Source organism: Schistocerca cancellata, chromosome 6, assembly GCF_023864275.1.
Source record: "Schistocerca cancellata isolate TAMUIC-IGC-003103 chromosome 6, iqSchCanc2.1, whole genome shotgun sequence".
Lineage (NCBI taxonomy): Eukaryota > Metazoa > Arthropoda > Insecta > Orthoptera > Acrididae > Schistocerca > Schistocerca cancellata.
In genome coordinates this window covers 574,252,150-574,278,986 of record NC_064631.1, presented here as the reverse complement: position 1 = coordinate 574,278,986, position 26,837 = coordinate 574,252,150, and the positions used below count along the sequence as shown (strand labels likewise).

General features: G+C 37.7%; 1 protein-coding gene across 2 annotated transcripts in view; it reads right to left on the bottom strand.

The window, feature by feature from the left end:
* Positions 1-26,837, bottom strand: part of LOC126190916 (potassium/sodium hyperpolarization-activated cyclic nucleotide-gated channel 2-like) — a 303,831-nt gene that overhangs the window by 114,571 nt on the left and 162,423 nt on the right. For both annotated transcript variants that reach the window (XM_049931544.1, XM_049931546.1), the window contains one exon: positions 23,849-23,950. In XM_049931544.1, the coding sequence (XP_049787501.1) occupies positions 23,849-23,950 (102 nt within the window). The remainder of the gene's footprint in view (positions 1-23,848; positions 23,951-26,837) is intronic.

Genomic DNA, 26,837 nt, shown 5'->3' with positions numbered 1-26,837 from the left:
GTGCCATTAAACAGTTTTGATAAGACTAAAAAAGAAAAATTATGATTTTTTTACTTTATGTGACACTGCCAAGCAATCAGTAGTGCAGATCATAAAATTCTATTAGGCCCTAGGTAAATTAAAACATATCACATTAAGTGCATCTTCCTTGAATAAGGAAGGTTGTATCTTAACAGCAGAAACCAGAAGATCACATTAATAAATGACATTACAGAAATATAACAACATTCAGAGTGAGGAAACATAAATATGATGAACTGCGAGGTTTAGTGCTTGACCCACACCACTTCTTGATCTACAAAAATGATTTGTTAAAGACATCAGACGTCTCCTAAAAAATCTGGCGTTTGCTGTTAATACAAGTGAACTGATAAAAGTGCCCTAACTAGATACAGGTGAAGAGCTGGTTCACAGCAAAAGAGCTTAACTCCTAATCCTATTGCTGGACTATTTACCAGACTCCACCTTTGGAGGTGCTGGGAACTCTGCAAAGTTGCCAATTGTGGCTTTATCTTATGTTCTCAGGTGAGCTACAGGCTTTGAAACAACTGTAGCTTTACACATGCACCAACAAACACAGACAGTAGTAAAACCACTAACAACCTTTGTTTATGTAGAGACATCAGCTGTTGGAACAGACTTTTTAAGGGCTGAAGAGAAAGATGTAGTGACTGCGAGAGGATGGATGGTCTTAGAGATCTTTCTGGCCTCCCCATACAAGATGTGCTTTGTTGTTTTCAGCTCATGGATATTTTGTTCTTCAAGGAAGATCCTGCAGTCCCTACTCCTGGAAGGGTGAACTCCTGGAAGGGTGATTCCCACAGTAACTAACACACTTCAGGAGAGATGAACCACCACCTTCTTTGTGCGTGGCCTTACCACATTTGCCACAGGTGGTTTCAACCTTACTACAAAGAGCAGTGTGCCCATAGTAGTGGCATTTAAAACAGATTACTGGGTTATGGACATAAGGCTGCTCATTTAAGTGAAGGAAACCTGCCTTGATATGCTCTGTAAGTTTTGTGCTGTTAAAAGTAAGTATAAATGAATCTAACTTGACCAGATTGCCATCCACTCTTCACATTATATTTTGCACATCAACAATGCCTTCTTGGGCCCACTCAACTTTCAGTTCCTCTCTGCTTGACATAATACCATTTCTGTAGTTCATTGTGTTGTAGAGCTCCGTTTCAATGGCATATTCCATGAGGCATTTAGCTTCATGGAGGTTCTTTGCTTATTATGAACTAGATGTTTCAACTGTTTGTTTTATTGTATCTGCATTTCCTCTAAACCTTTCGAGTGAAGAAAGTCTAAACTTTCTCAAAGCTTCCCTCTCTTCTCTTAACTATCAAAAACACATTCTGACCTGCAGTGTGCATTCTGTTATTAAATAATGAACTACTCTTAACAAACTCAGACCGTGGAGGGCTTATCAAACCAGGCCTCTTGAGCGACTGGGTGTTGGTACCTACCAGTAGCCCACCCATTCCGCTGGAAGGAGGAATAGAAAATTTTGAGAGCTTCATCTCAGTCCCACAAGCAACTAAAGCAATAATGACCCACCCAAACTGTGTCATGCATACCTAGGTATGTAAGCCTTGTACAACTGGAGGGGCAGTTTCCCCACAGGTTTCCCACTAATGATTGTTCCAGTTCAACAGACACACATCTCACTGCTTGCAATAAGCGGGAAATCCATGTTCAAGTCCCGGTTTGGCACAAATTTTCATTGCTGTCATTCCATTCTACAGCTGATAGTTGTCAATATTCGCAACTGCAAATACATTTAATGTAATGTATGTCATCAGTGCATTGCACACCTTAAGATGGAGGATCTTTTTATAGAGGTTTTGCCATCCTCACAATCCGGGTGCTTACCGGTCCCTAACTCAGGAACCCCAGGGTTGCCAAGCACACACCCAATAAATGAATGCTGAGCCCCACGGGCTTGTTGTTCACATGGAAGGGTCTGTAGGAAATCTGTCTCTCTGTGAGGTACACAGCTTCTTGTTGCAAAGTCCAGAATGAAAGAAATGTAGTACATAGCTTTGCCTAGGAATAGCTGTAATTCTTCTTATGTGATCAGCTTGGGTGCATCTCAAACTGCTTGAATATGATCATCTAATTATTATGCCATATCAGTTTTGTGATCCAGAAACAGCATGACAGAACTGGCAGAGTTTTTGTTATTAAGGCAAAGCCCATATGCTTGCAATCTTTCTAATGTGTCATCAAGAATTAGCATTAGGTTGTCAAATACCTTTGCAAGTAACAATATGTTCTCAAAGAAATTCCTTACATCAGAAAGAAATTGTAAAACTGGTTCCATTTTTCATTGCCAAATAGCAAGTACATTTGCTGCACTATAGACCACATGTTTGGAATGAAGTAAAGTATATTTTGGTATAATCAGTGTTAATGCATGCCTCATTTCTTTGTCCATTGGTAGGTATGGATACAAATCATTAATAGCCAAGTGGCAAGAAAAGATGTTTCCTTTTCTCACCCAGTTGAACAAACAGTTCAAGTTTTGGAATATCATATTTGTCAAGGATAAGGTGTGGATTTAAAGTTGGCTTGTAGCTACCAGTAATACCAAATTTTCCATATTTCTTGACAACAATATGAGTCCTAGAAGCCCATTTGCAATATTCAACTTTTTCAAAGAATCTCAAGCTAGATTTGCTTTAGTTTCCTGTGGACATTTGTTTTAAAGGGCTAAAGATACTTCACAAACACAAGGAAAGAATAGTATAGGTCTTGGCTTAAGGTGTAGTGCACTGGAAGGCACACTAAATTGCATACTAAAACATTAAACACATCCTCACAACAAGCAAATGTACCTGGCCCAGTCACTCCTATCCATTAGCAGATAACCAAACAGTTTAATTTTGCATTTACTGGAAGACATCCAATGGAGTGGGTTTGATGACTTTTTATGCACAAATATGTTTGTCTGAGCATAATATGTTTTCACTGATGATGCTGCACGTAGAACCTCTATCTAATTCCATTCGGAAATCATGTTTGTCAATCTTGACTGTAAGCATTTGCTTATTAAGAGATTAACTGCTCTTATTGAATGAGATTTTCAATCTGCAGCGGAGTGTGCACTGATATGAAACTTTCTGTCAGATTAAAACTGTGTGTCAGACCGAGACTCAAGCTCAGGATCTTTGCCTTTCGCGGGCAAGTGCTCTACCATCTGAGCTATCCAAGCACGACTCACGACCTGTCTTCACAGCTTCAATTCTGCCAGTACCTCATCTCCTACCTTCCAAACTTCACAGAAGCTCTTCTGTGAGCCTTGCAGAACTAGAACTCCTGGAAGAAAGGATATTGCAGAGATATGGGTTAGCCACAGCCTAGGGGATGTTTCCAGAATGAGTCTGCCAGTACCTCGTCTCCTACCTTCCAAACTTTCTGGAAACATCCCATAGGCTGTGGCTAATCCATGTCTCCACAATATCCTTTCTTCCAGGAGTGCTAGTTCTGCAAGGTTCACAGAAGAGCTTCTGTGAAGTTTGGAAGGTAGGAGACGAGGCACTGGCAGAACTGCAGCTGTGAAGACAGGTCGTGAGTCATGCTTGGGTAGATCAGATGGTAGAGCACTTGCCCGAGAAAGGCAAAGGTCCTGAGTTCGAGTCTCGGTCTGGCACATAGTTTTAATCTGTCAGGAGGTTTCAACTGCTCTTATTTCATCACAAGCAAACAATGGGGAGGGGCTGGGGGGAGGGGCTGGGGGGATGGGGTGGGGGGGGGGGGGCAACTGGCAGATAATGTGCACTTGTCTGATATCTACAGCACTATGCTAAAAACTGTATCTTCACTAAGACAATGCTGTGGTATACTGTCCAGAAATTCATCAGAGCAGCAAATGAACACTCAGCAGATGAGAATATACTTCCCAGGACCCTGAGATCATTTCACCTCAATGTTAATGAGTGCATCGAGGATGTCACTTAAGGAAATGCATATATCTTGTACCATGCTCCAATCAAACTCCACGATTTGTGCACCACGGATCATGGATCAACATGGCTCACCGATACCTCCATTGTGTAGTAGACTCCATGACACAATGAATTTCTACTGTCATAACAATAAAGCACTGGTATTACATGCTACCTCATTTAACTGCTCATTAGTACATATATGTCATGTGTTTACACATTTCTCTATAATCTCTTATAGGTCAGCCAACTGACGATTTTCACAATTATTTCACAAAACAAATCTTTGCTATTTACAACAGCAGAAAGACAAAAGTTGAAATCCTTAAGTAAGCAAATTTAAATACATTCTTCTTACATAGTACAGAAGAAATGAACTTTCACAAGGAGATGAAACAGGAGGAGGAGGAAGAGGGGTGTTGTTACTTATATCATTAGATTTTTTTAGGAGGAGGGTGATAAAAGACACATGCTTCCAATCATCTTAACTGATACTGGAATCAATCAAAAACTTGTATTTGGAAGATGCTATAAAATCAACTTTTTATGCAATAAAGTTGAACTTACGGGCCCTGTGTAAATGAGACAAATCTCTTACGCAACTGAAGAGGAGCTATCCTCTAACTAAGCATTTTAACTAGTGATTCTGGAAATATTTAGATGTAATGGAAATAAGAGCTCATTTGAGAAATCAAAACTAAAAATGCTTTTAATGGTGTACATTCAGTCTATTAGTTATAAAGTTTCTATTGCTTATACTTTGCTAAATGAACTATCATTTAGTTTTCAGATCAGAAAATTACCCATATTTTGCTGTTTCTTTCGAAGTATGATGCTACAATTTATGACAAAATGTTGCCTTTTATTCTTCTCCATGCAGCATTAAACCCCTGTCTCAGCACACATCAAAATAATGTATAGTTACAAAGAAACTAAACAACAGAAAATGTAAATGAGGATGATGTTTGTAATTTCTGGCTAGATCATCTATTTCTGATGTGAAATGGAACCTGAGCCTGGTTCTCAGCATGAAAAAAATGAATAAAATTCAATGCAGATGTACAAATATGAAGGAGACATTATCTCTGTGAAGTTGGAGCATCACTTTAAAAACAGAACTACTCAGAAAAAGAAAGAATTTAGTCTTGAGTGAATCAGCATGGGCTGCAACATTTCTTTTATAAATGAGAGACTGACACCTGTAGGAATTACACAGTAGTAATCTTATTAGAATTTTTAAATACGTTAAAAACAAATTCACTACTGTAATACTGCAACAGTTTAAAGAGATATGACTACAGTTTATACACCAAAAGCAGGGAGGGAATTAACATTGTTTCTGGAGTTTTCACAAAGCAACATTTCACTGCCTATTTACAGTCTGAACAACAAGTGGAGTCTTAATTCTGTCATACAAACTAACAGCAGTTTGGTTTTCAGTGCCAATATTATGTACCTCAAAGATGACATTCCAATGTGAGTTATAAACATGTTCCACAGAGATGTTTACCATGATAATGTCCACTACAAAATTTCTAAGTTAAGATGTTTGTCAGTCTTCCTAAACGCCATTCAAAAAAGAAAGCGACAACAGTAATGCAGTCTACAATAAAAGCAAAGACACTGCACAAAGCAAAGCATTCTACATAAGCACTAGTGGAAGGACACACTCCTACCGCAATTTTCAATAACTATGGTACAGGTTACATCAAGCAGGAAGCCTTTTTTGCCATCAAGACTGAATGAGATAAAATAGCACTGTTGATACTGGTTCAGTTAGTGTACAAGGGCAAGTCTTAGTTTCCACATTACGTGTGAAGTTTTCCATATATTCTGAGAATAATATTACTTTCATTAACTGTACTTCTTAGAATGTTGCTTTTGTTTACACCATATTCTACAGTTTCTTCACAACATCATACAGATTTCTTAAATTCATGTTTTGTCACAATTATCTTAAAGTTCATTTAGTTGAATTTTTTACATTGTTCCACAGAAATAATGTAAAAACCAAACATGAGCTCCAACTATAGATCTTGCAAAATATATTATCTATGTACCAATCATATTGCTAAGTTTTCTTAATATGCTTTGCTTTATGAAATGAAAGCAAACTCGTACACAAAATTAGCCTACTTCTCCAAAACGTTGTTCTACCTAACAAATCTTCTCTTATAAGCAGGTTTTTTTTCGCTCCAAACCAGTGCTTCTGAGAGTTACTTTGAAAAATTGCACTGATTTCATAAGTTTTCGTGTACATTCACATCACCCTCAACAGTTACCTTGTTATCATAAAAATGCTTGTGTCTTCAATTTCCAAATAAAATTAACAACATATTTCAAAGAAGGGCCACAGGTTTATCAAGAATGTGATCATTGCTATTTTAGCTGATTGTCATTTCCTTTCTCTATAAACTGCATTTTTTACAGGATTTGTCATTCATTTTTGCATTTTGTCACCACCACCTTTGGTGTTGTGGTATATGTTTATGAGGAACATCTCTGTACAACTGACCAAGTATATATTTTTCCTGTGTCTTTCTTTCTTCAGTTCCAGTTTGCTCTCACTTAAATGATATATCATTTTGTACTAATGTAATGATGCCTTAAATGAATTTATTACTCAAATTTTACATAATCAAATAAATTACTTGGAAGAAAACAAAAACATAATTTTAGTTTTTACTTATAATCTATGTTAAAGACTAGGATTTGTCCTAAAAGCCCTTAAGGAGCACATTCACAATGTGTCATTTGTCTCGTTGCAGGAGGGGCTTGTTAATGTATGAATGCTGATTGCATTATTACAGATTCAGTATTGTAGTAGTGCATCTCTTGAAGACAGTGTCATTCAGTCAACATTAGTTGCAGGTATATTTTTTCAGCAAACACATTTCTGTTACATATCTCTTGCTAATATCAACTCAACATTAAACCTGGCTGGTCTGGGAGTTTCCACAATTTCTGTCTCATTGATCACTGGGATCATCTGCAATTTGCGAGGACCTAGTTAGTTAATACTGCTATATCGCCACAGAGATTCCTGGGATACACATTTTCAGATGACAGCATGTTTCTTGATAGACTTTTATATTTCTTTCACTTACATAATGCTGAAGTTAGTCTTGATATCTGAATAGCACATGTCTAATAACATAGAGGATCCATGTTTGATCCATAGCACTAATACGGATTTTTTTCTTGGTGAGACAAATGGAACAAGTTTCACTCAGGCTTATGAGTATGACTGAGGAGCTACTTAGAGAAGAAGTAGCAGCTTCAGTTTCAAAATATGGTCTCAATAGCTAGAAGAACAGGGATGTAAACCACATATCCCTCTAATACTTCATACAATCATATTGTGCAATGATTGGTAATGTCTTGTGGTCTGCTGTGCCAGACTAAGGAGTTATGTTATGTAATACTAAATCTAACATCACATTGGGTTTCATTGTTTGACCACTTGATCTTGAAAATCTCATTCTTGCTATATTGCAGGGCACTGTGGATATCCCACACAAAATATTCATAGTTTCTTTATATAGTGCACACTCCTGTTTACATGACTACACACGCAAAATTTGTTGTACTTCTGTTTTACAATCATGAAGCCCCCCTTATTTAGAAAATGATGTTCTAGAATGGGAAGAGAGGTTAATAGTGTAACATCCCATCATCAACAAGGTGAAGAGAGATTGAGTGCAGGGTGTGGTGCATTAGACAAGCATTGAAAATGAAATCAGCTGTGGCCTGTTCGCAAAAGAGCCATCCAAGTAATCACCTGAAGTTTTTTAAAGAAACCACACAAACCAGACTTCAGCTCGAGTGCCCATCTGTGGATAGTTGGGCCCTTGTGGGCAAACAGCTGATGTGTGACAAGTAAGGCAGCCGAGATATAAACTATGTGGCTGTGCGTCCACGGGCAGGGGTGGCCATGTGGCTCATGCATCGCCAAACATGTGCACTGGGCTGGCTGGCTGGCTGGTGTATAGCCTACACTACCTGCACCTGCCTGTGGCAAAATGTAAGGCTTTCATGGGATTTTGTGCCCATGGGGCAGCCTCGGAGCAGCCTGACAAAAGACGTAAATATAGGTTGACAGAGAAGGACATGAACTTCACTTCTCTAGAATATGGGTCTCCTGTCTACAATTGCATCTACATACCTCTCTACACCTACATCAGTATTCTGCAAACCACTGTAAAGTTCATGGCAGAGGGTACTTCCAGTCATACCACTTCTTAGAGATTCTTCTAGTTCCAATCATGTATGGAGCACAAGAAAAATGATTGCTTAAGTGCCTCTACAATTAATCTAATTTTGCCTTTGTGGTCACTTGTGGATTAGTATGTAGTGGATTGTAGTATATTCTTAGCTTCCTCACTTAATGCTAATTCCTGAAACTTTGTAAGATAAGGTGAATTATGGCTTATTCTGAACATGTTGAAGTAGAAAATTTCTGAGCTATCTACCTTTTAGGGACTTGCTGGAAAGTTAATAAACTAGTTGCTCAGAATACAGCTGACTTGAGTATATGCTGGAACCTCTTTATTTTTACTGTGAGCATGGTAAAGAGAATACAAAAAGAATAAGTGTGCCTTGTAACACACACTTCTTATAAAGATGCTAACAGTTTGTAGACCAAATAACAGCATCTAGTTGAACTATGGCACACTATGGAGCACCACAAGGATATAAACCTTAGTCCTCTACTATTTCTCATATACGTAAATGATCTATCTTTGTCCTCCAACAAAGAAAGTAGCTACACAATGTTTGTCAATGGTACACATTTCATAACTGATAACAAAGTATCCACTAACCTACAGACTAATGCAAACTAACTGCTTGCAGGTATTCTGAAGCAGTTCACAGTAAATTCACTTCTTATAAGCCTCAACATAACACTACATCTAGTTCCATTCTGACTGGGGACTGATGACCTCAGATGTTAAGTCCCATAGTGCTTGGAGCCATTTTTTTTCCATTCTGACTGTACAAGCTCCCAGTAGTTTGTTATTGTACACAAATACCAGCAGATACACAGTGTACAAATACAACATTCTTCAAAGGGTAGATAGCCAGCTTAGTAGGGAACATCATATTCTCCAAATCTTGAAAAGGTTTACCACACGGATAATTGATTCCATTGGAAATATTAGTATCACAAAGTCTGCCTATTTCAGTTATTTCCACTCAACTGTGTGATAATTTAATCATCTTCTGGGACAATTCACCAGAATCAACAAAAGCATTTACCATGCAGAAAGAGGTTGTCAGAATTATCTGTGGAGAGCCAAAAACTTCATGCCTTAGACTTATTAAGCAAGTGGAGATACTGACCATCACTCCACTTCAGTCATAACCTCCAGGCAGAGTGTCAACATTCATGTTGATGCATATTAACCCATTGCCCAAAATTGTTAACAAAAGGTTTATTGACTGGCTAGAATCATGGTTTCAATTACTAGCAAATTTTTAACAACTGTGGAACTGAGCACAAAGGAAGTGTTTCATACACGATAATATTATGGAATGGATAGATTGCGACCCACCATACAGAGTTGTCAACTCTGGCTATCAGTTCTTCGTTTGAAGTGAATCTTCGTCCACCAAGAAAAATTTTCAGTTTTGGGAAGAGATGGAAGTCTTACAGAGTCATATCAGGTGAATAAGGTGGCTGTGGCAACAATTCATACCTTAGTTCATATAATTTTACCATGGCGACGGCACATGTGTGCAGGTGCGCATGGTCTTGATGGAAGATGACTTTCTTCCTTGCTAAACCTGGCCTTTTCTCGTGTATCTTTTGTTGCAATTTGTCCAGGAGGTTAGCATAGTATTCTCCAGTAACTGTTTGCCCAGGAGGGAGATAATCTATGTACAGAATCCTCTTCGCATCCTAGAACACTGATGCCATGACCTTTCCCGCCGAAGGAATTATCTTTGCTTTCTTTGGTGGTGGAGAATCATGTTCCCACTGCACTGGCTGTTGTTTTGTCTCTGGGGTATAGTAGTGCACCCACGTTTCTTCTGTGGTCACAAACCGGCACAAAAAAATCTTGTTCATTTCTCCTAAAATGCGCCAAAAATTGCTCCGATATGTTCAGTCTCACGCATTTTTGATCCAGCACCAAGAGTTGTGGTACCCACCTTGCATATAATTTTTTCATTTCTAATTCTTCAGTTAAAATGTGATATATCCTTTCAGATGGCATCTGGCATGAGCAATTTCACGCACTTTCAATCGGCGATCCTCCATGACCATTTTGTGCACTTTTGCAACGGTTTCTGGCATAGTGATACATCTTGGCCAACCACTGCTCATTACTGTACCACGGATTTGTTTGTAGGTTATGCCTTCAAAGGTGAAGTACTTGTGAGAGAGGATATAGTTGGTTATGATGACCATGAAGGAAGCTGTAGGCACTGAGAATGGTAGTGTTCAATAGTGGCAAGGCCATTTGCATTGAGGTGTTAGTGTAGTGGGAGGTGGCACCAACAGTGATGAGCAGTGCACTGTGTGATAAAGGAACAGGAACTATAAACAGTCTGTGGAGGAAATGGTTGGTTTCTTTTATACACAAGAGAAGGGTATGGGTAGTAGGCTGAAGGTGTTGGGCCATGACAGCAGAGATTCTCTCACCAAGACCAATTATATTCTCACCCACAATTACAACTCCTCTCCAAACCTTGTACAGAAACAGATGTTCCATGCCTCGTCTCTCCAGTCAGCTGCCACCTCCCACATTCCCACCATCCAGCCACAAAGAAGTACTCCCCTGATGACTCAGTACTACCCAGGACTGGAGCATCTGAATCTGTTGACGGGCAAGGTTTTGATTACCTCTTGTTGTCACACTATCCTTCCCACTCCTCCAACAATGATATTCCACCACCTCCAAAACCACACAATATTCTTGTCCCACTCCTACACCACCTGTCCTATACATCCTCCCACCACCACCTACTTCAGTCCTGTCACATGTTTCACCTATCCCATCAAAGGTGAGTCCACCTGCGAAAGCAGTCACATGATCTACAAACTAAGCTGCAACCACTGAGCAACTTTTTAAGTGGGCATGGCAACCAAGCTGTCTTTCTGCATGAATGGCCACCAACCAAACTGTGGCCAAGAGACAGCTAGACCATCCTGCTGCTGAACACACTGCCAAATACATTGTGCTTCATTTCAATGACTGCTTCACGGTCTGCACCATCTGGATTCTTCCTGCAAACAGCATCTTTTCTGAACTGTGCAGGTGGGAAGTCTACCTTCAATATATCCTACATTCCTGTTAGTCCCCTGGCCTCGACCTCCTCTAGCCCCTGTCCTTCAACCACCTGTCCCCTTCCCTGCCCCTACTCCAGCACTGCACAGCCTTCTAATACACCAACACACTAACTATCTTTTTCCCTCCTCTATTTCTCTTGTCTTCCATCCCCTGCCCCTCAACCTCTCAACTGCATCTAGCAGCCCTACCCTGTCCCTACCATGTCCCTTAATGTTCCCACAAGGAGCGTTACACCCTTTTCCACCTCTACCCTGCTATCTCTCCACTTCCCCGCCCCAGTCTCCTCCTTAGTATCAGCATCCAAGGATTGGTTCTCCCATCAGGTGCAGTTGCTCACAGCCTGGCCTCAGTGGCCAGAGACAGTAATAGTGTGTGTGTGTGTGTGTGTTTTTCATACTTTAGAAGGCCTTTTGACCCCAAGCTCAAATGTATAGCAGTCTTTTTGTTGTGCCTATCTGTCACCCAAAATCTCCTCTATATGGTGGGTAGCAATATGTCCTTTTTAAAATATTGTCATTATTTCATCCTGGACTTTCCATCATTTGCTTCCTAGAGGATAGTTACCAAGTAAGGAGAAGCAGCGGATCAGCTCAGGCACATGCAAAATTCTTAAGATCAGTTAATGGGAAGAGAGGATGCAGAGCATATGAATGGTAACAAAGATAACAAGATCTTACTTTTATGTGACAGAAATGCTTTACAAGAGTACTAACACTAAATACTACATGCTTGTGACAATTTGCTCTTACTGACAGATTTTTGATTGTGATTTAGGAACCTGAACCTGTGTAATGTTTATGCATATGTTGCATGGGGGAGTCCAAATGTGCAGATGCACATATGTGACAATCTTTTTGAAGTAGTTTCCAGTATTGAGATTCGAATGACAAATTTCCCAGAAACCTAACACAATGAGATACACAGACAATGTGTAAAGGATATTATTAGTATTTTAGTAGGTAATTCATATACAATATTGAGTGGGTTATATTAAGTATAGAAAGTGGTTAAATAAAATCATAGCCATTTGTAAACAATCAAAAGAAAGATAACATTATGTCAGAAGAAAAATATTTCTAAGTTGTTTTAGATAAAATTGTTCAGTTGCCGAAACTGGCAAAGATAGTATGAGAAATATGTGTGTATATTGCAAGAGGTTTTTTGGAAAGGAAAGATGTATTTGTGGTAGAATCAGTCTCCAAAATGATTCATTTAATGAAGAAGCTTACACTCTGTGGCAAGAAACATTTAACACAATATGAATAAAAACAGACAAAAGAGAGAAATATTATTACTTCTTAGCATATGCGGCACGGACTGTACTGAATTGTAAGCTGAAACAGTTATCAAAAGTGAGGATGATGGCAAAGAATCATAAATAAAGAAAAGAAGCAGTGTGCTTTGTGGTGAAATTTAACAGTCCAGTTTTTTTGTCAAAACCTAATGGTGAATGTATCAACAGTCAATAGACAGTGTTATGTTAGCTATGAATTGGTTGGTATGAAAGGGGGCTGGTTGTTCATCTCTCTTCTTTGTACATTTATTTTACCATACAAAAATGTAACAATTATTCTTGAGAATAAAATGTTCAAGCCACTTGCCCCCTACCCACACAAAAGGAAAAAAAACTTTTAATTTTGCATCAGAATCCATGTTTCCCTGTATGAAAAACTAACAACAATACGTGATTATAAAAACATCAGGTGGAAAATTGCTTGTGTCCAAATGGGCAACTTGGAATAGGATTAATGTACAGTACCGATAAAGTGACAAAAATTCAGTTCAGTCTGCTTAGTGCTAAGAAATATCTCTCACAATTTAGATATTCATGAATAATGCTAACATATCTGCATAGTTTCATTCCCTAATATCTCATGTGGTAATCTTGTAAGGGAACACATCCAACACGAATGAAGTATTTACAATGCAAAATTGTGCAACGACACTGTTATGCACACTAATGAGTAAATATGTTTTAGAGTTCTCTACAAATTCCTACAAATTCTTACATTGTAGTGTGTTTACTTTTTAATGTTATTAGTGGCAAATGATATAAGTCACTTTGAGGTGACTTGGGATGTACATGACAACAACAGAAGAAACAAAAATAGTTTCCATCTTTTCCTTACACACTACAGTCTGGAGCTGAGTGACCACTACGGTCGCAGGTTCGAATTCTGCCTCGGGCATGGATGTGTGTGATGTCCTTAGGTTAGTTAGGTTTAAGTAATTCTAAGTACTAGGGGACTGATGACCGCAGAAGTTAAGTCTCATAGTGGTCAGAGCCATTTGAACAATTTTTTTTCCTTATACTGTTTATGTTCTAGCCTGGAGTTCCCATTGTTTGCTTAAGTATAATTATAATTATGTATATTTTAAATTGTACCATATTCCTGATGACCCTTCCAGGTGATAGGATCTAGAGAACACAATATGTGAAAGAATGACTAAATACATGCCAAAAGGTAAAATGTCCAGCCTATATTTGTGGGCAGTACTTGGATTTTAACAGGCAACATACCAGCCTAGCTAGACAAGGATGAGGTATGATTCTTTGAATGACCATCCCAGCAATTATAGAAAATGATTTAGAAAAACCACATAAAACTTGAATAAGGAAAGTGAGACACAAATTTCAGGACCACTCATCCTGAGCATTAATCTGGTTTCTTAACTTGTGTTTTAGTGAATCGTAGCCTAAGAAGACACAGAGTCTATAATAACAAGCAGGCAATGGACTGGATGTGGGATTGGCACATATTGTAGATGCTTCAGGAAATGTAATATATGTAATACATAACTGAAGATTTTTGTGTAAAGAATTGTAAATATTCACCATGTAGCGGAGATGTTGAGTTGCAGATAGGCACAGCAAAAATACTGTCACAAAATGAGCTTCCTGCCAACCCTGCCAACAAGGCCTTTGTCAAAAACAAACACACCACACACACACACACACACACACACACACACACACACACACATTGCCACAGTCTCTGGCAGCTGAAGCCAGACCAGTTAAATTCCATCCTAGATAGAGAAACATCATGAATTTTCCATTGTTTGAGTTATCAATATTGATTTACTGTGGAAGATACATCCATTATGTTCCAGGAGGCCAGACATAATAGGCTGACTAAGATGAAAGAGGAGAGAGGTGGTACGATTCTTTGTAGAAACAACAGTGAGAAAACTTAGCACACACTGAAACCTAATCAACAAAGGACTCTTGTAACTGATGAACACAGCAGACATCTGAAGGATAAGTATTTGAAAACTTGCATAGGGGAATTTTCTAGCTTCCTTGGACTTAAATACTTACAACAACCTGTCATCAGCTACTTGCTGCTTCTATAACACCATTTTCCTCTCTTTCACTTTTTCTCTCGTAATACATGCATCTACACCAGCTCATATTCTTAATTTTGTTTCTTTGTCCCATCCACTTTCTAGTATCTGCTTATAACTTAACGTCATTTCATTTTTCTCTTTTATCTTTCTTTCCTCTTTCCCACTCTGTCCTCTCATTTTGCATATGTCATATATTGCCATTCTGATTTCTCACTCATCACTTACATCACTTTCTTTTTCTTTTCTTTTTTTTCTTTTCTTTTCCATCTCTGTCCATCTATAACTCTGTTCAGCCTTTTTCACTCAGTTTATCTTCTCCACACACCTGTATCATTGATTATTTTCATCATGGAACTTTACTAACACCTGTCCTGAACGTATTGTGCAATGCATTACTTCCACTTTTTTCTGTACTGCAGTCATTTCATGTAGTTCTGCTGCTGATTTGTTCTTTTTTTATTTCAAAGAATTGAAATAAGTTAACTATAAAATGTAGACATTGTTAATTACTTTGGCCATAAATACTTGAAAAGACTATGCAAATACAACATCTATCTAATTTTGAGTCATTGTTATAATTTTGTATACTATAATAATATATGATTTGGATGGGAGAATTAAATGGTTTCCTGCCAATGAGGCAGGTGATGACCAAAGTAGCTGAACAAAGTGGAGTTTTCTTATATGTTCACAGCTAAATTACATTCGTGGAGAACAAGAGAGTTGCATTATTCTGTTTTTCTATTTCATTTATCAATAGAGTTTGTAACTGTGGTAACACTAAATAGTTTGTGTGAAAGTCAGAACCACTTTTACTACAAATCTTAGGGGTTCAGGCAAGATCAATAAAATGACTGATGATAAGATTTTTGGCCATCTGTCTACAACATTTATGAAGAGTTTTTTTGACTGCTGTTTTGTGTGCTGCAATCAAGCAATCTGTATTTGTGTAAATTTTGGATCACTGACAAGAATTCACATTTTAATGTTGACTACCAGTAGCACAACAACACAAGAGAAATTTTATACAGAAATAACTGATGAAACATAAAATTACTCGACAAAGAAACTTTGAACATGGAGTGCCAAGTTGGAACTTTTACCAGATTTGCCTCTGAATCCATTTTGAGTCATTATAACAGATTCAGCTGGGATATTTTAGAAATATTGTCAAAAGTAAATTCTGTTATCAACTTAAGCTTGCTGCTAAAATGCCTAGAAATGGTTATTTCAGGTGGAATCAAAAAAGGTAAGTTAAAATATAGCCACTGCACCAGTTAAAGTAATTAAATCTTCATGTAACTTAATTTTTTAAACAGTTCCAGATGACACAAAAATGGTGAACATGAAAGGAAGAAATCATTTACCAAAGATTTTGAGAAGTAGAGTTAGGAGCTATCTGGAACACAATGTGTAGATATAGAAATAACTACAGAATTTCAAACAATCATTCTTCCCACACTTGATACATGAAGGAACAGGAAAAAACCCTAATACTAGCACAATGAAACATACCCTCTGCCATGCACCTCACAGTGGTTTGCAAGGTATAGATGTAAATGCAGGTGTAGATCATTTATCCAACACAGAAAATTCTGCATTAAAAGTTAATCATAACATAGACCATGAAGAGACTGAGGATGATGCTGACAGTGAAGAAGGGGATGCAATCCCAAAGAGTATAGTGATGATAGATAACTGTGTTTACTGGAGAAAAAGATTGTGATTCAGAAACAGACAATAAAGCACAATTCACACCCTGGCCACATGATCAGAGTAGATTCTACTGTTGTTTCATAATGCTGATAATGGTCATAAGTCATTTGGTGTCTGTGATGGATAGTCAGCTAAAAAGTGGATCTTAGACATTGAGAAAACAAATTTTTTGATGTGTCTGAAACAACTGCAAATGTCCATTCTTGCAACAAAAGAAAAAGTAGCTTAAAGACTTGGATAATGTTTTCATTCACTGTGCACAGAGTCTTATGTTGTGAGTTGCAATAACAAAAGCTTTGCAAGAAGAATTTGAGATGAAGATTAGTGGTGCAGACATCCACAACTGCTGTCTTGATTAAAGGAGAAATGGGGAGAGTCCCTTCATGAGTATTTTCTTGTAACTTAAGGAGAGGTGATATTGATAACTACTCGCTATTCCAATATGTGATAGTATAGTAGATGATGTAGGCACAAGAATCAGTAATCAAGATCTTCAAAGAATGACCTTATGGCATTTTTTGGAGAGAGACTGAATTCTTTTCAAGTTCAACAACAGAGAAAGGATTTCAGTGACCCTATGCGCTATGAAATGTGAAACGATCAAGTCTGAAAGCTGAGAAAGTACATTATGTTATTAAGTGAACTGAAGAGGAAGGAAAACAATGGTGGGGGGTTAATGGTTTCTTCCTGTCAATGAGGCATGTGATGCACCAAAGCACTCAAATAATGCGGACTAGTTTTTGTATGTTTATGGAGAAGAGTTTTATTGCATTGTCCTGGTTTTAATTTTTTTTTTTTCATTTATGAACAAATTTTGTAACTGTGATAATAATTGTGTGATATTCAGAACAGTTTTTCCAGCAATAATAACAGTAATTTCACTCAATGTCGGACAGCCAGACATGTGAAACATCTAAGTGGTCTGTAGCTATGAATGGAAGGACCTACAAATAATAAAAACTGACAGAGAAAAATCATTACAGAAACTAAAGGTTTGAGATTTTTGTGCAAATGAAGAAAGAAAGAGGAAAATGGTATTGAAATATCATGATCGTGTAACTAAATGCATACCTTTACAGTGAATACTGAAAATAAATAAAATTAACTTTTACTGTTTGCCTATGTGAAAATGATAAAGAACATAAATATTGCTTTAGCCAGTGGATTTGATTCTGAGGGCAATGTGACTGATTATATGATTTAAAACAGATTCAGGCATGCCATGAGAGAAGACGGTCGTTATTCACTTGATATAATGCACAAGGGTGATAAATGGTTTGATTATTCATCAGAAATGTCATCAGAAAAGATTCTAATGGAAGAGAAGCAAAACCAATGCCAGCAGTCCAGAATAAGAAAAAAAATCAAAATAGATTCAGTCACAAAGGAACAAGATGTAAATGTGACCCAAAAAAGAGGGATATCATTACTAAAATCAATGTTTCCACACAGACCTGTTATATTTAAGTAATTGCAGAAAACAGCAGAGATACAAATGTTTTCACCCTGTGGTAATAAAGAAATATTTCAGATTTACACAATAACGATATCCCCGCAACTAAAGATGTCCATGTAACAGTTCTAGAGAGACAAATATCTGTGACACTTCTGGGGTCACGTAAAATCATTTATTTTAAAAGTGAAGTTTATGCTTCAAGGTACTGAAAAACAACAACAGGACACACTTCATGGTAAATGATAACAGCCAAACAGATGCAGGATAAAGATTTATTAAAATCCTTGAGCACAGTTCCGGTGTATCTAAATATACCTTAATGAGAAGCAAAACACACAAAAATCACATCCTGCAGTGGAGATACATAAAGCAATTGTGCCAAAGGCATCATCAGTAGTTAAAATATCATCTCCATTTTTATGTATCTCCACTGCAGGATGTGATTTTAGTGTGTTTTGCTACTGATGAAGGTATATTCAGGTATCCCAAAACTGTGGTCAAGGATTTTAATAAATCTTTATCCTGCAACTGTTTGGCTGTTATCATTTACCATGAAGAATTTCAACAGTTGCTGTTCAGCCAATGTTTAAAATCTTGAAACAGGAAAAACATTACTTATAAGACAAGGGAAAAACACACATAACTAACTGCGATAGAGATGCACATTAAAAACCAAGTTTCCTTGGGATAATTAAAAGAAAATATTTTCAACTACAGCATGCAAAAAATTGTGTTGATTTCAGAGATCAGATAATTCATAGACAAGAAAAAAATATAATTGTCATATAGCTCTGTTGGCTGGGGTATCTCATAAGGTGGATTCAGCTGCCTATTGGAAAAGGTGTTCTTTCTTCTTGCATATTGGCCTCTTTCCTTGAGTATATAAGAGGGCATATTTGTAGAGTGTAGGTGACTGTAATGGATGTGTGCATAGTGTATTTTTATGCTTGTGTTGTACGATGAAGATGACAAGTGAAGGGAGAGGGTGAAATCTCGACCCACCAAATAGCCTAGTACTCTCGAATAACACCAAGCCACACACCACGCTTAATGTGCCCATCCAATGGATCACCGCCAACAGTGTTACATGCTCTTGCTTTGTGAGAGACTGTGAAGAGGTTTAATCTTGGACATTGGTGCAAAGACTGGTGGTCAGGAATATCACCACCTCTCCTCCTTTTCCCTGCCAAATACTGACAGTCAAAATTTCATCCGCCACCAGGATTTGAAGTCGTTTACATTTGAGTCAAGTGCCACCCCTCATGATGACTGGGTGTTGTGTGATGTCCTTAGGTTAGTTGGGTTTAAGTAGTTCTAAGTTCTAGGGGACTGATGACCACAGATGTTAAGCCCCATAGTGCTCAGAGCCAAGTGCCACCACACAGGCATGCATTAGCAACCTCAACTACAGAGGAAACAAAAAAGATTTGGAAGAGACAAGGGTATGCAATAAAAATTCTCATTTTAACCATTTTGGTTGTATCAGTAACTAACTGTACTACTGCTTGACAATGGTAGCCCACTTTTTGAATTACTGGTTGTATTCTTAAATTCATAATGGGGACAGTAAATGACTGATGTTCTCCATTTCAGCCCGGAGCAATGTGTATGGTATCATGCACATGTTGCTTATTAGGAAATATACAGATGGAGTGTCCTGCTATACAGTCCTTCGTTAACAAAGTTCAGAGGTGTTCTAGATGGACAAAACTTTTGAACTGAGGTGAAGAAACTTTTGAGATGGTTAAAAAAAATGCTACACTGAAATGTATCACAAGATCTAATTGGCAATGAGGAACTAAAAAGCAAATCCTTATTTTCAGTTTTGTAAAAATTGTCACTAGTAATTTGTTTTTCCAACATTTAATACTCCACTTTTTTAACTTCCTGTCTTCCAGGGCAGTTTCAACTTACCAATCTAAAAATGTTTTCTGGTATCAGAAGTATAGGCAAATATTTTGATATTTATTGCAGTATTGTGAATATTAGTTTGAAAAATTAATAATGTTATTACAGCAGATTTATCAAAGGCATAAAATGAAATAGATGACATATTCAAAAGATACTTCAAGTAATCTGAATCGGGGAGTGAACTACTTAGTGTTTCTGTCAAATGCCTTAATATCATGAAATTGGACTAACAAGTTCTGCAGGCACTTTAGAAAACAATGTATACTTTAAATAATGTTCCAGTCATTCAGTACATAATAACTGCTAGCTTACAATAGTAATTAGTATTCTCAAAGTACATAGCAACAGGTGAACAACTGTTGAATATCATAAAAAGTTCTTTTTTCAGTGCAATATCTTTCCTGCTGCTTTACATAAAATAATAAAATACAGCCTTTTTAGTGTGAGTGAATATAGCAAATAAAGTGTCCTTAATAAACAATATAAGCCTCACATCATTAATATTATTCTAGACCTGCTCCAGTAAGTGATAAATCCTACTCCACCAATCAGAGGCCGCCTATTAATAGTCTATGTCACATACCTTTTGAAAGGCAGCCACTGTTCAGCAATTTATGTAGGCATGCCAACCAATTAGCTGTCAACGAGAATAATTATTAGTTTTTAACATAGCTACAGTAGCAGTTTATCATAGATGCATCCCTGTGGTAATGCATATCTCAATTTTTTTTCATGGCTCTGATGATTCTGTTTCATGATAGGAAGTATGGGGCATTGTTTATGAACTAATTAATGAATGAATGCCAGGGATCTACTATGGTTGTACCCAGCAAAAAGAAGTTATTTATTTATATATCTTAGGATCTTCCAATCCTTGTGTCTTTAGACTCATCTTCACAAATCTATGGCCTCACACCGTTGCTGCTATAAAATAAGGATAGCTTCACCTCACTATTAAGTAAGGCAGCGATTACTAATTTTGGATAGTTTAGTTACTAACGCAAGAGTTGGTAGAGTGATTCAAAAATGTTATAAGAAAGGTTAAAAGCAATGAATTACAGATAATAATGACAATATCAAAGAGCTCACAAGATGTGGTACATGCGAAAAGGAATAAAATGTTTGACAAGTCAAGCTATCAAAACATTATTTTCTGTGAGTAAGTGTGGGAGCCTACCTTTTACATGAGAAGTCCAAAATCTTTCAGTTCTACTTCTGTCTGTAACTTCACAAACAGTTTTTCTCATATACATCAATCTAACCTTGCAGCTCAAAGTGTGCAAAATAGAATAGTTCAACAAAAGTTCTATTACAACCATTTAAAATTCTGAAATGATGAGATTATTAATTTTCTTCGTGGTTGTGCTTTAGAAAATTGGTTGTGAAATGGATTTACGTGTGAGAATATTTCTATGTATAATCAAAGGAGTCACGTGTAAAAAAGTAGTAATCTGACTACTTAATACACATCACATGACTTGCAAAGAATTGCTTTAACTTTTCATTGAGGACTCTTACAATTTTGATTTGGAAATTTCAGAATTGTTCACAAGTGAGAAGTATTTGAAAGAAAAAATATCTTCCTGACCTAAGAAGCTGCTGTTCAAAATGCCAAAACTAGGGCTGAAGTTCTTGATTTTATCTACATTATGGAAAGAAAAAGGCTGTTGTTATAACTTAGAAACTTTGTTAGACTTTTTATGTAACCACAAGACAAAATCTAAAAGCCAGATCATGATGGCTATCTATCAGAACAACATCACAATCCCTCAAATGTCAATGCACTTTTTTAGTACAAAGTAAAGATGACATGATTGCCAAGGAATGCTTTAGGGCTTCAGTTGGACAGGTGACATATAAAATACTTATAAGTAATTTTACCTAGGTATCTGTTTATGGGTTTTGAGTCTCCCACAGTGAAGCATCTTAATTTTACAAATTTGTCTGCGTATTTGTGGATCTTCCTCATATAGCCTGAAGATGGAAATTACATGTAGACGAAAGAAACATAAATGAAGTTACACTGCAAGTTTGGAATGTCATTAAACATTTACTCTCTTGCACATTAGCATTGTAACTTGAAGCATCAACATCATTAATCCCTTCTAGATTTACCAGTGCTTTCTAAATTCAAGATCATGTTGCAGCTTCTCAATTGTCATACTTCTTATATTTGTGGAAGCAAAAACATTGATTAAAAATGATCAAATTTTAATTTTGTGATACTGAGGAAGAAAAGAGCATCAAAATAGCCTTTATTTTAGCCTAATCCTTGAGGAGGTGAAGAAGAAGAAGGAGAAGAAGAAGAAAAAGGAGGAGCAGTTGATGGTTTTTAATTGGAAAAGATTCTAGTATGTAAATATCATGAATTGTGGAAAATCAAATATAATTAACAACATTCAGTACTTCCTTTTATTGCAGTAAAAACTGTATGGCTATTTATGATGGACAGTCAGAATGTAAATAATATGATTTCATTCATGTTATTCTACAAAGATCATCAACAACCATGGGTGAGGGTTGCAAAAAATATAGTCTAGGAATTTCACAGAAGAGTATTAGTCAAGTTCCAAGTGGAGATTTAAAAGAAAATATTGTTGTTGATGAATCATCTTTTTAGTATCCTGCACCATAATAATGAGTATGATGAGTGCTTGTGAAGTTCTTGTTGTGCTTTATGATAGAGTGCAAAATGAGAGAAAGGGAATACATGGAATATGATGCTACATGACATACTTCTGTAAAAAGCGGAACAAAATCTGCTGGTGATAGCATCATAATTTGATGGAAGGATCACCAATGACAGTGCACTTTACCTCTCCTATCATAAGGCACTGCAGGAATGCTTGGAGTGTGACCCAGCTAAGTGGTGTTTATTTGATGATCAGGCAGGACCACATGCAGAGGTCCAAATTTCTCCCATCACAAGTATTTGAACTGTTGATCTCCATACTTCACTGCATTACACTGACACACATTACTGACCTGTGCCACAGGCATGGTTATTGGTTGAAACAGAAAACATCAACTCTGTCAAAAGTCAGTGCAGTTCTAATAGAGGAAAAAACATGCCTCCTGTGTAGGTGTACTAATATTTGTGTGTGTGTGTGTGTGTGTGTGTGTGTGTGTGTGTGTGTGTGTAGACATAGTCACTTCATAAAGCATATTGTATGTAATCCAACACATCATTTGTTATGTGATGTTAGATATGACGTGTGAGTAACTACCCGAATGCAACATAGAAAGCGTTTTTTAATAACAAAAAGAGCAGTATGAAATAAATGGAAGTACAGAGTTACATAAAACATCTTACAATTTGCAGACAATATGAAGATACAACAATTATATTGCCAATGACGTGCCATCAGTTGCCTGGTAACACACACAAAAGCATACTTGAATACCTGGGGCTTGACCATAAAGAGCATTCTTCATCACCAGAATAGTTTGTGTCTTCTTTCTACACTTTTAATAATGTTGTCTTAACATTCATTTTTATGATTTTAGATGACAAGTGCTAGTGAACAAACCAGTTGCTTTTTCAAATTTATCATATTCAACAACTGATATTTCAGTTACTGAATGTGTATGCTCCTTATATTTTACCATCAATACTGTTCAAATTTATAGCTTATAATGGAATTAATACAGAAGTCACAATTAATGTGATATTTCTCCACACAAAGAAAAAGGATAGTTTCAATACTCGAGCATATATATTAAATGTCTAATTCAAGTCATCTCTATGGCGCATTGATATATGATCTGTCACACATCCTCTGGAGTGTGTTCATGTGGCACGGTCTCTGGTATACAACACAGTTACTCCACTTGAATGTCAGAACTTAAAATATTCTGGAACTGATTCTGCAGTGACCACAAAAGGTCAGGTACCTAGACTTACAAGCATACAGAGCTTCGTCTTACGGATATACCTCTGTCGTACCAGTAAGCGAGTCTCATTAACTCGCAACTGTCGGTGCTGTTCCGGCCGGCGTGGAATCTGCCATCGCATCCTAGCTACAAGCAGCACAAGGTGACGGGCAAAAGACGAGGGTTTAGCGAAAGATAAGCCGGTGGCAACATGCAGGCGTCGGGCGTTAGGCCATGCAACAGAAACAGCAGAGGCAGCCCGGCCAAGCCAACACCAGCACCAAGGTTACCTTAAAAATCAGATTGCTTTTGCTGAACTTTGACTTCTTTGGGGCATCCGTGCTGAGGCGTCCCCTCCTTTCAGTGCGCTTTTTTTGGAGATTCTGCAAGATCTAGAAAAAAAGAAGCAGGAGAAAAACACACGATAGAGAGCTCAAGCCATCACGAAAAACATACACTGAACTGGTAGGTATCGGGGAAGATTTTTTTAAACGCATTTTTGAAATAGAAATTTTAATATTTTAAAGTGAAATTTGTGACAGGTATTATCAAAAAGAGATAGAATACAGTTAAGAGACAGTGAAAGAGCACAGCAGAGTTTTAGAGGAGACATGTGCACTGTCGAAGAGATTTATGCGTTTTAATGAATGCAACATCCAGCTATTTTCTAAGTTTTAGTAGGAATGTTTGAGAGGGAGGGCAAAACATACAAGTACATTTCATACCATTTATGTGGGGATAGGTACTGGGAGGACTAGGGCAGGGCGGAAACATCAAGCAACCCCATGCGAAAGGCAGTGCAAACGGGCGGAGAAGAGCATGCAAGCACATCCAGTGAGGGAGGGAGCGCAGGCCGCTGTCTCTCCGACGCCCCCCTCAGCGCGCACCCTGCTGCCTATCACCTACCACCTGCGACTCGCTCTCTAGATTTCTTATCCCATCTCACTTCTCGTGCCTAAATCAGCCGACCTGTCGTTCGGTCCTAGAGCAACGCAAGTGCAGCCAGTTGGTCTTGCTAGGCCCACCATCAAACAAACTACAGCACAGCAAATACAAAGTGTGTCTACTGTCTGCACCAAGCACAAGGTAGCTAATGAACAACAGTACCTCAGACAGGAATAACGTATCCCATCTGTCATGGCTGTGACGTGCTTACTTCCACGGGCCTACCTTTGCCTTTGCTGTGGTACATTACTCAGAAATGAAAACTTAATCTTGTAAGTGATCATAGCACTCTAATACCTCGTCGAAAATGTTCCAGATGTGGGTTATCGATAGTGACAGAGACTGCCACCATGAGCTTCATCACCCTAGAGTAAAAATGTAATCATTATACTACAATGAACTCCAGATGACCTTTTAACTCATAACAGTGAGCATAATTACATTTTAAAAAATTGGAGCAATCCATTGATTGTTAAGTTTATGCACATATATAATTTGAAATTTAGAGAAAAGATTAGTTCATATGAAATGCAAAACATGAGTATTACGGTGGTTACGAAGATACTGTGAAGAGAATTCCCTGTTCGTTACTCCACATAAACAGCTGACTGCTAAGTGCTTTCATTCTGTAATATGATTACTGCAGGTGATGATGGACTAGACCCAAATTCCATCATGATTACAAAAAAGCTTTGGGTCATACAAATGTGTTTGACAGTTGTTGTTAAACTTGAAAAATGTAGGGCAATATGAAATAACTCTCAACTAGGAACTTACGTTCGCCAACAAAAACCTCAGCCAGTGAGTGACAATGGTCCCAAAGCCTGTCTTTACTATGAATGTGTTGAGTGTTACACAAAGACATTGATTTTGTTTGTGTAGTAGTTTCAAATGTGATCTAGTGCTGTTTCAGACAGAGGCTGGGTAGAACATTCAAATATCAGACATCGGCTTTGGCGCATGATGTGATAATGATCTGGTGTGTGTTGTCATTCCTGTGAAAAGAGAGACAGAATGGAACACATGATAATTATCTTGCTTCTACATTATTTTTTGGAATGTACAATGTGGCATGAGACTGTACTCTACTAGCCAGGTGTCTTTGTTAGACTGGACAACGACAGTTTTATCATCAGTAGGCAAAGCCAACACGATTGATTTATACTAATAACTTTCATTCTTCTCATGATACCTATCTGACACATTTTGGATTTCAATGACTGGTTTATGTCCACCATTTTAATGATGGCATGAATCAAATTACACATATGTTATTAAATGACACACACCATTCACCAATGGGATGTGGGGCTGCCTGTTTTTGGGGGATACTTTTCATTCTACAGGCAGACTCGGCTGTTCACACAATGACCCAAGCAGGTCCGGGACTTTTCAGCCAAATACCATGAGAGATGGCTATGGGACACAGGGAGCTCTGCCTGAAAACATTTGGAATTGTTTTTCCAGTTCCAACATTTGCCTTACAGTCAAGGGAAACATCCAAAAAACCTTGTTCAGCATCAAGGTATTGGAATTATTTGTAATTTAATTCTTGCTCAATATGTCCTAGACAAAAAATGTAAGCCCACTGTATGTGAATGTGATGACTTACTTGACATCTGAAGAGTACCTATGTCACTCCCGATCACTGGCAATGCTTATGTGGGCCATTTGTCCAAAGGTGGTAGTAAATCGTAAAAGGTTGGAAGTCATTTACTGATTGATGGCCAGGAAGTTTACATTTCAAGAAAAAATTTGTGGGTAAAACCTACACTTAGTTGATAATAAATTGTATACCGGTTACCATATGGCATTCCTTAAAAGCAATCACGTGGACTATATTCTTGCAATCTGGTCATAAACTGACTTCCGATCATATTTGCTAGTAGGCTAGAATTTTGGCACCAGTTTGTTATGTCCTCCCTTTATACCCAACATTTGTCGTTGACCTTCTGAAATGCCTTTGTATAATGCAGACAAAATTTTCATTACTTGTGCGCTTAACAACCTTCTACATAACGTTTCTTTTACCAAAAATCCATTCAGACGACGTTTTGAAAATGTCTGGGTTGAAGCCATTATAGTCATCGGCTGCTTTTGTGTACCTGACGATGTCCACAAAGCGATACTCAGGTTCAGTCACAGCAGCGTGTAGAATATTACATCTGGACCCAACGCCACAGCCTGAACTACCAACACTGGGTCATTTAATACAGTACTTGGATAATAAGACGTATATTGTTATAAAACTTACTTCCCTAGTCGTATTACGCACGCGCGGTGTACTTTCATCTTAAATCTTTCTCCACTCCTTGTGACGGCTTACAACTGGAC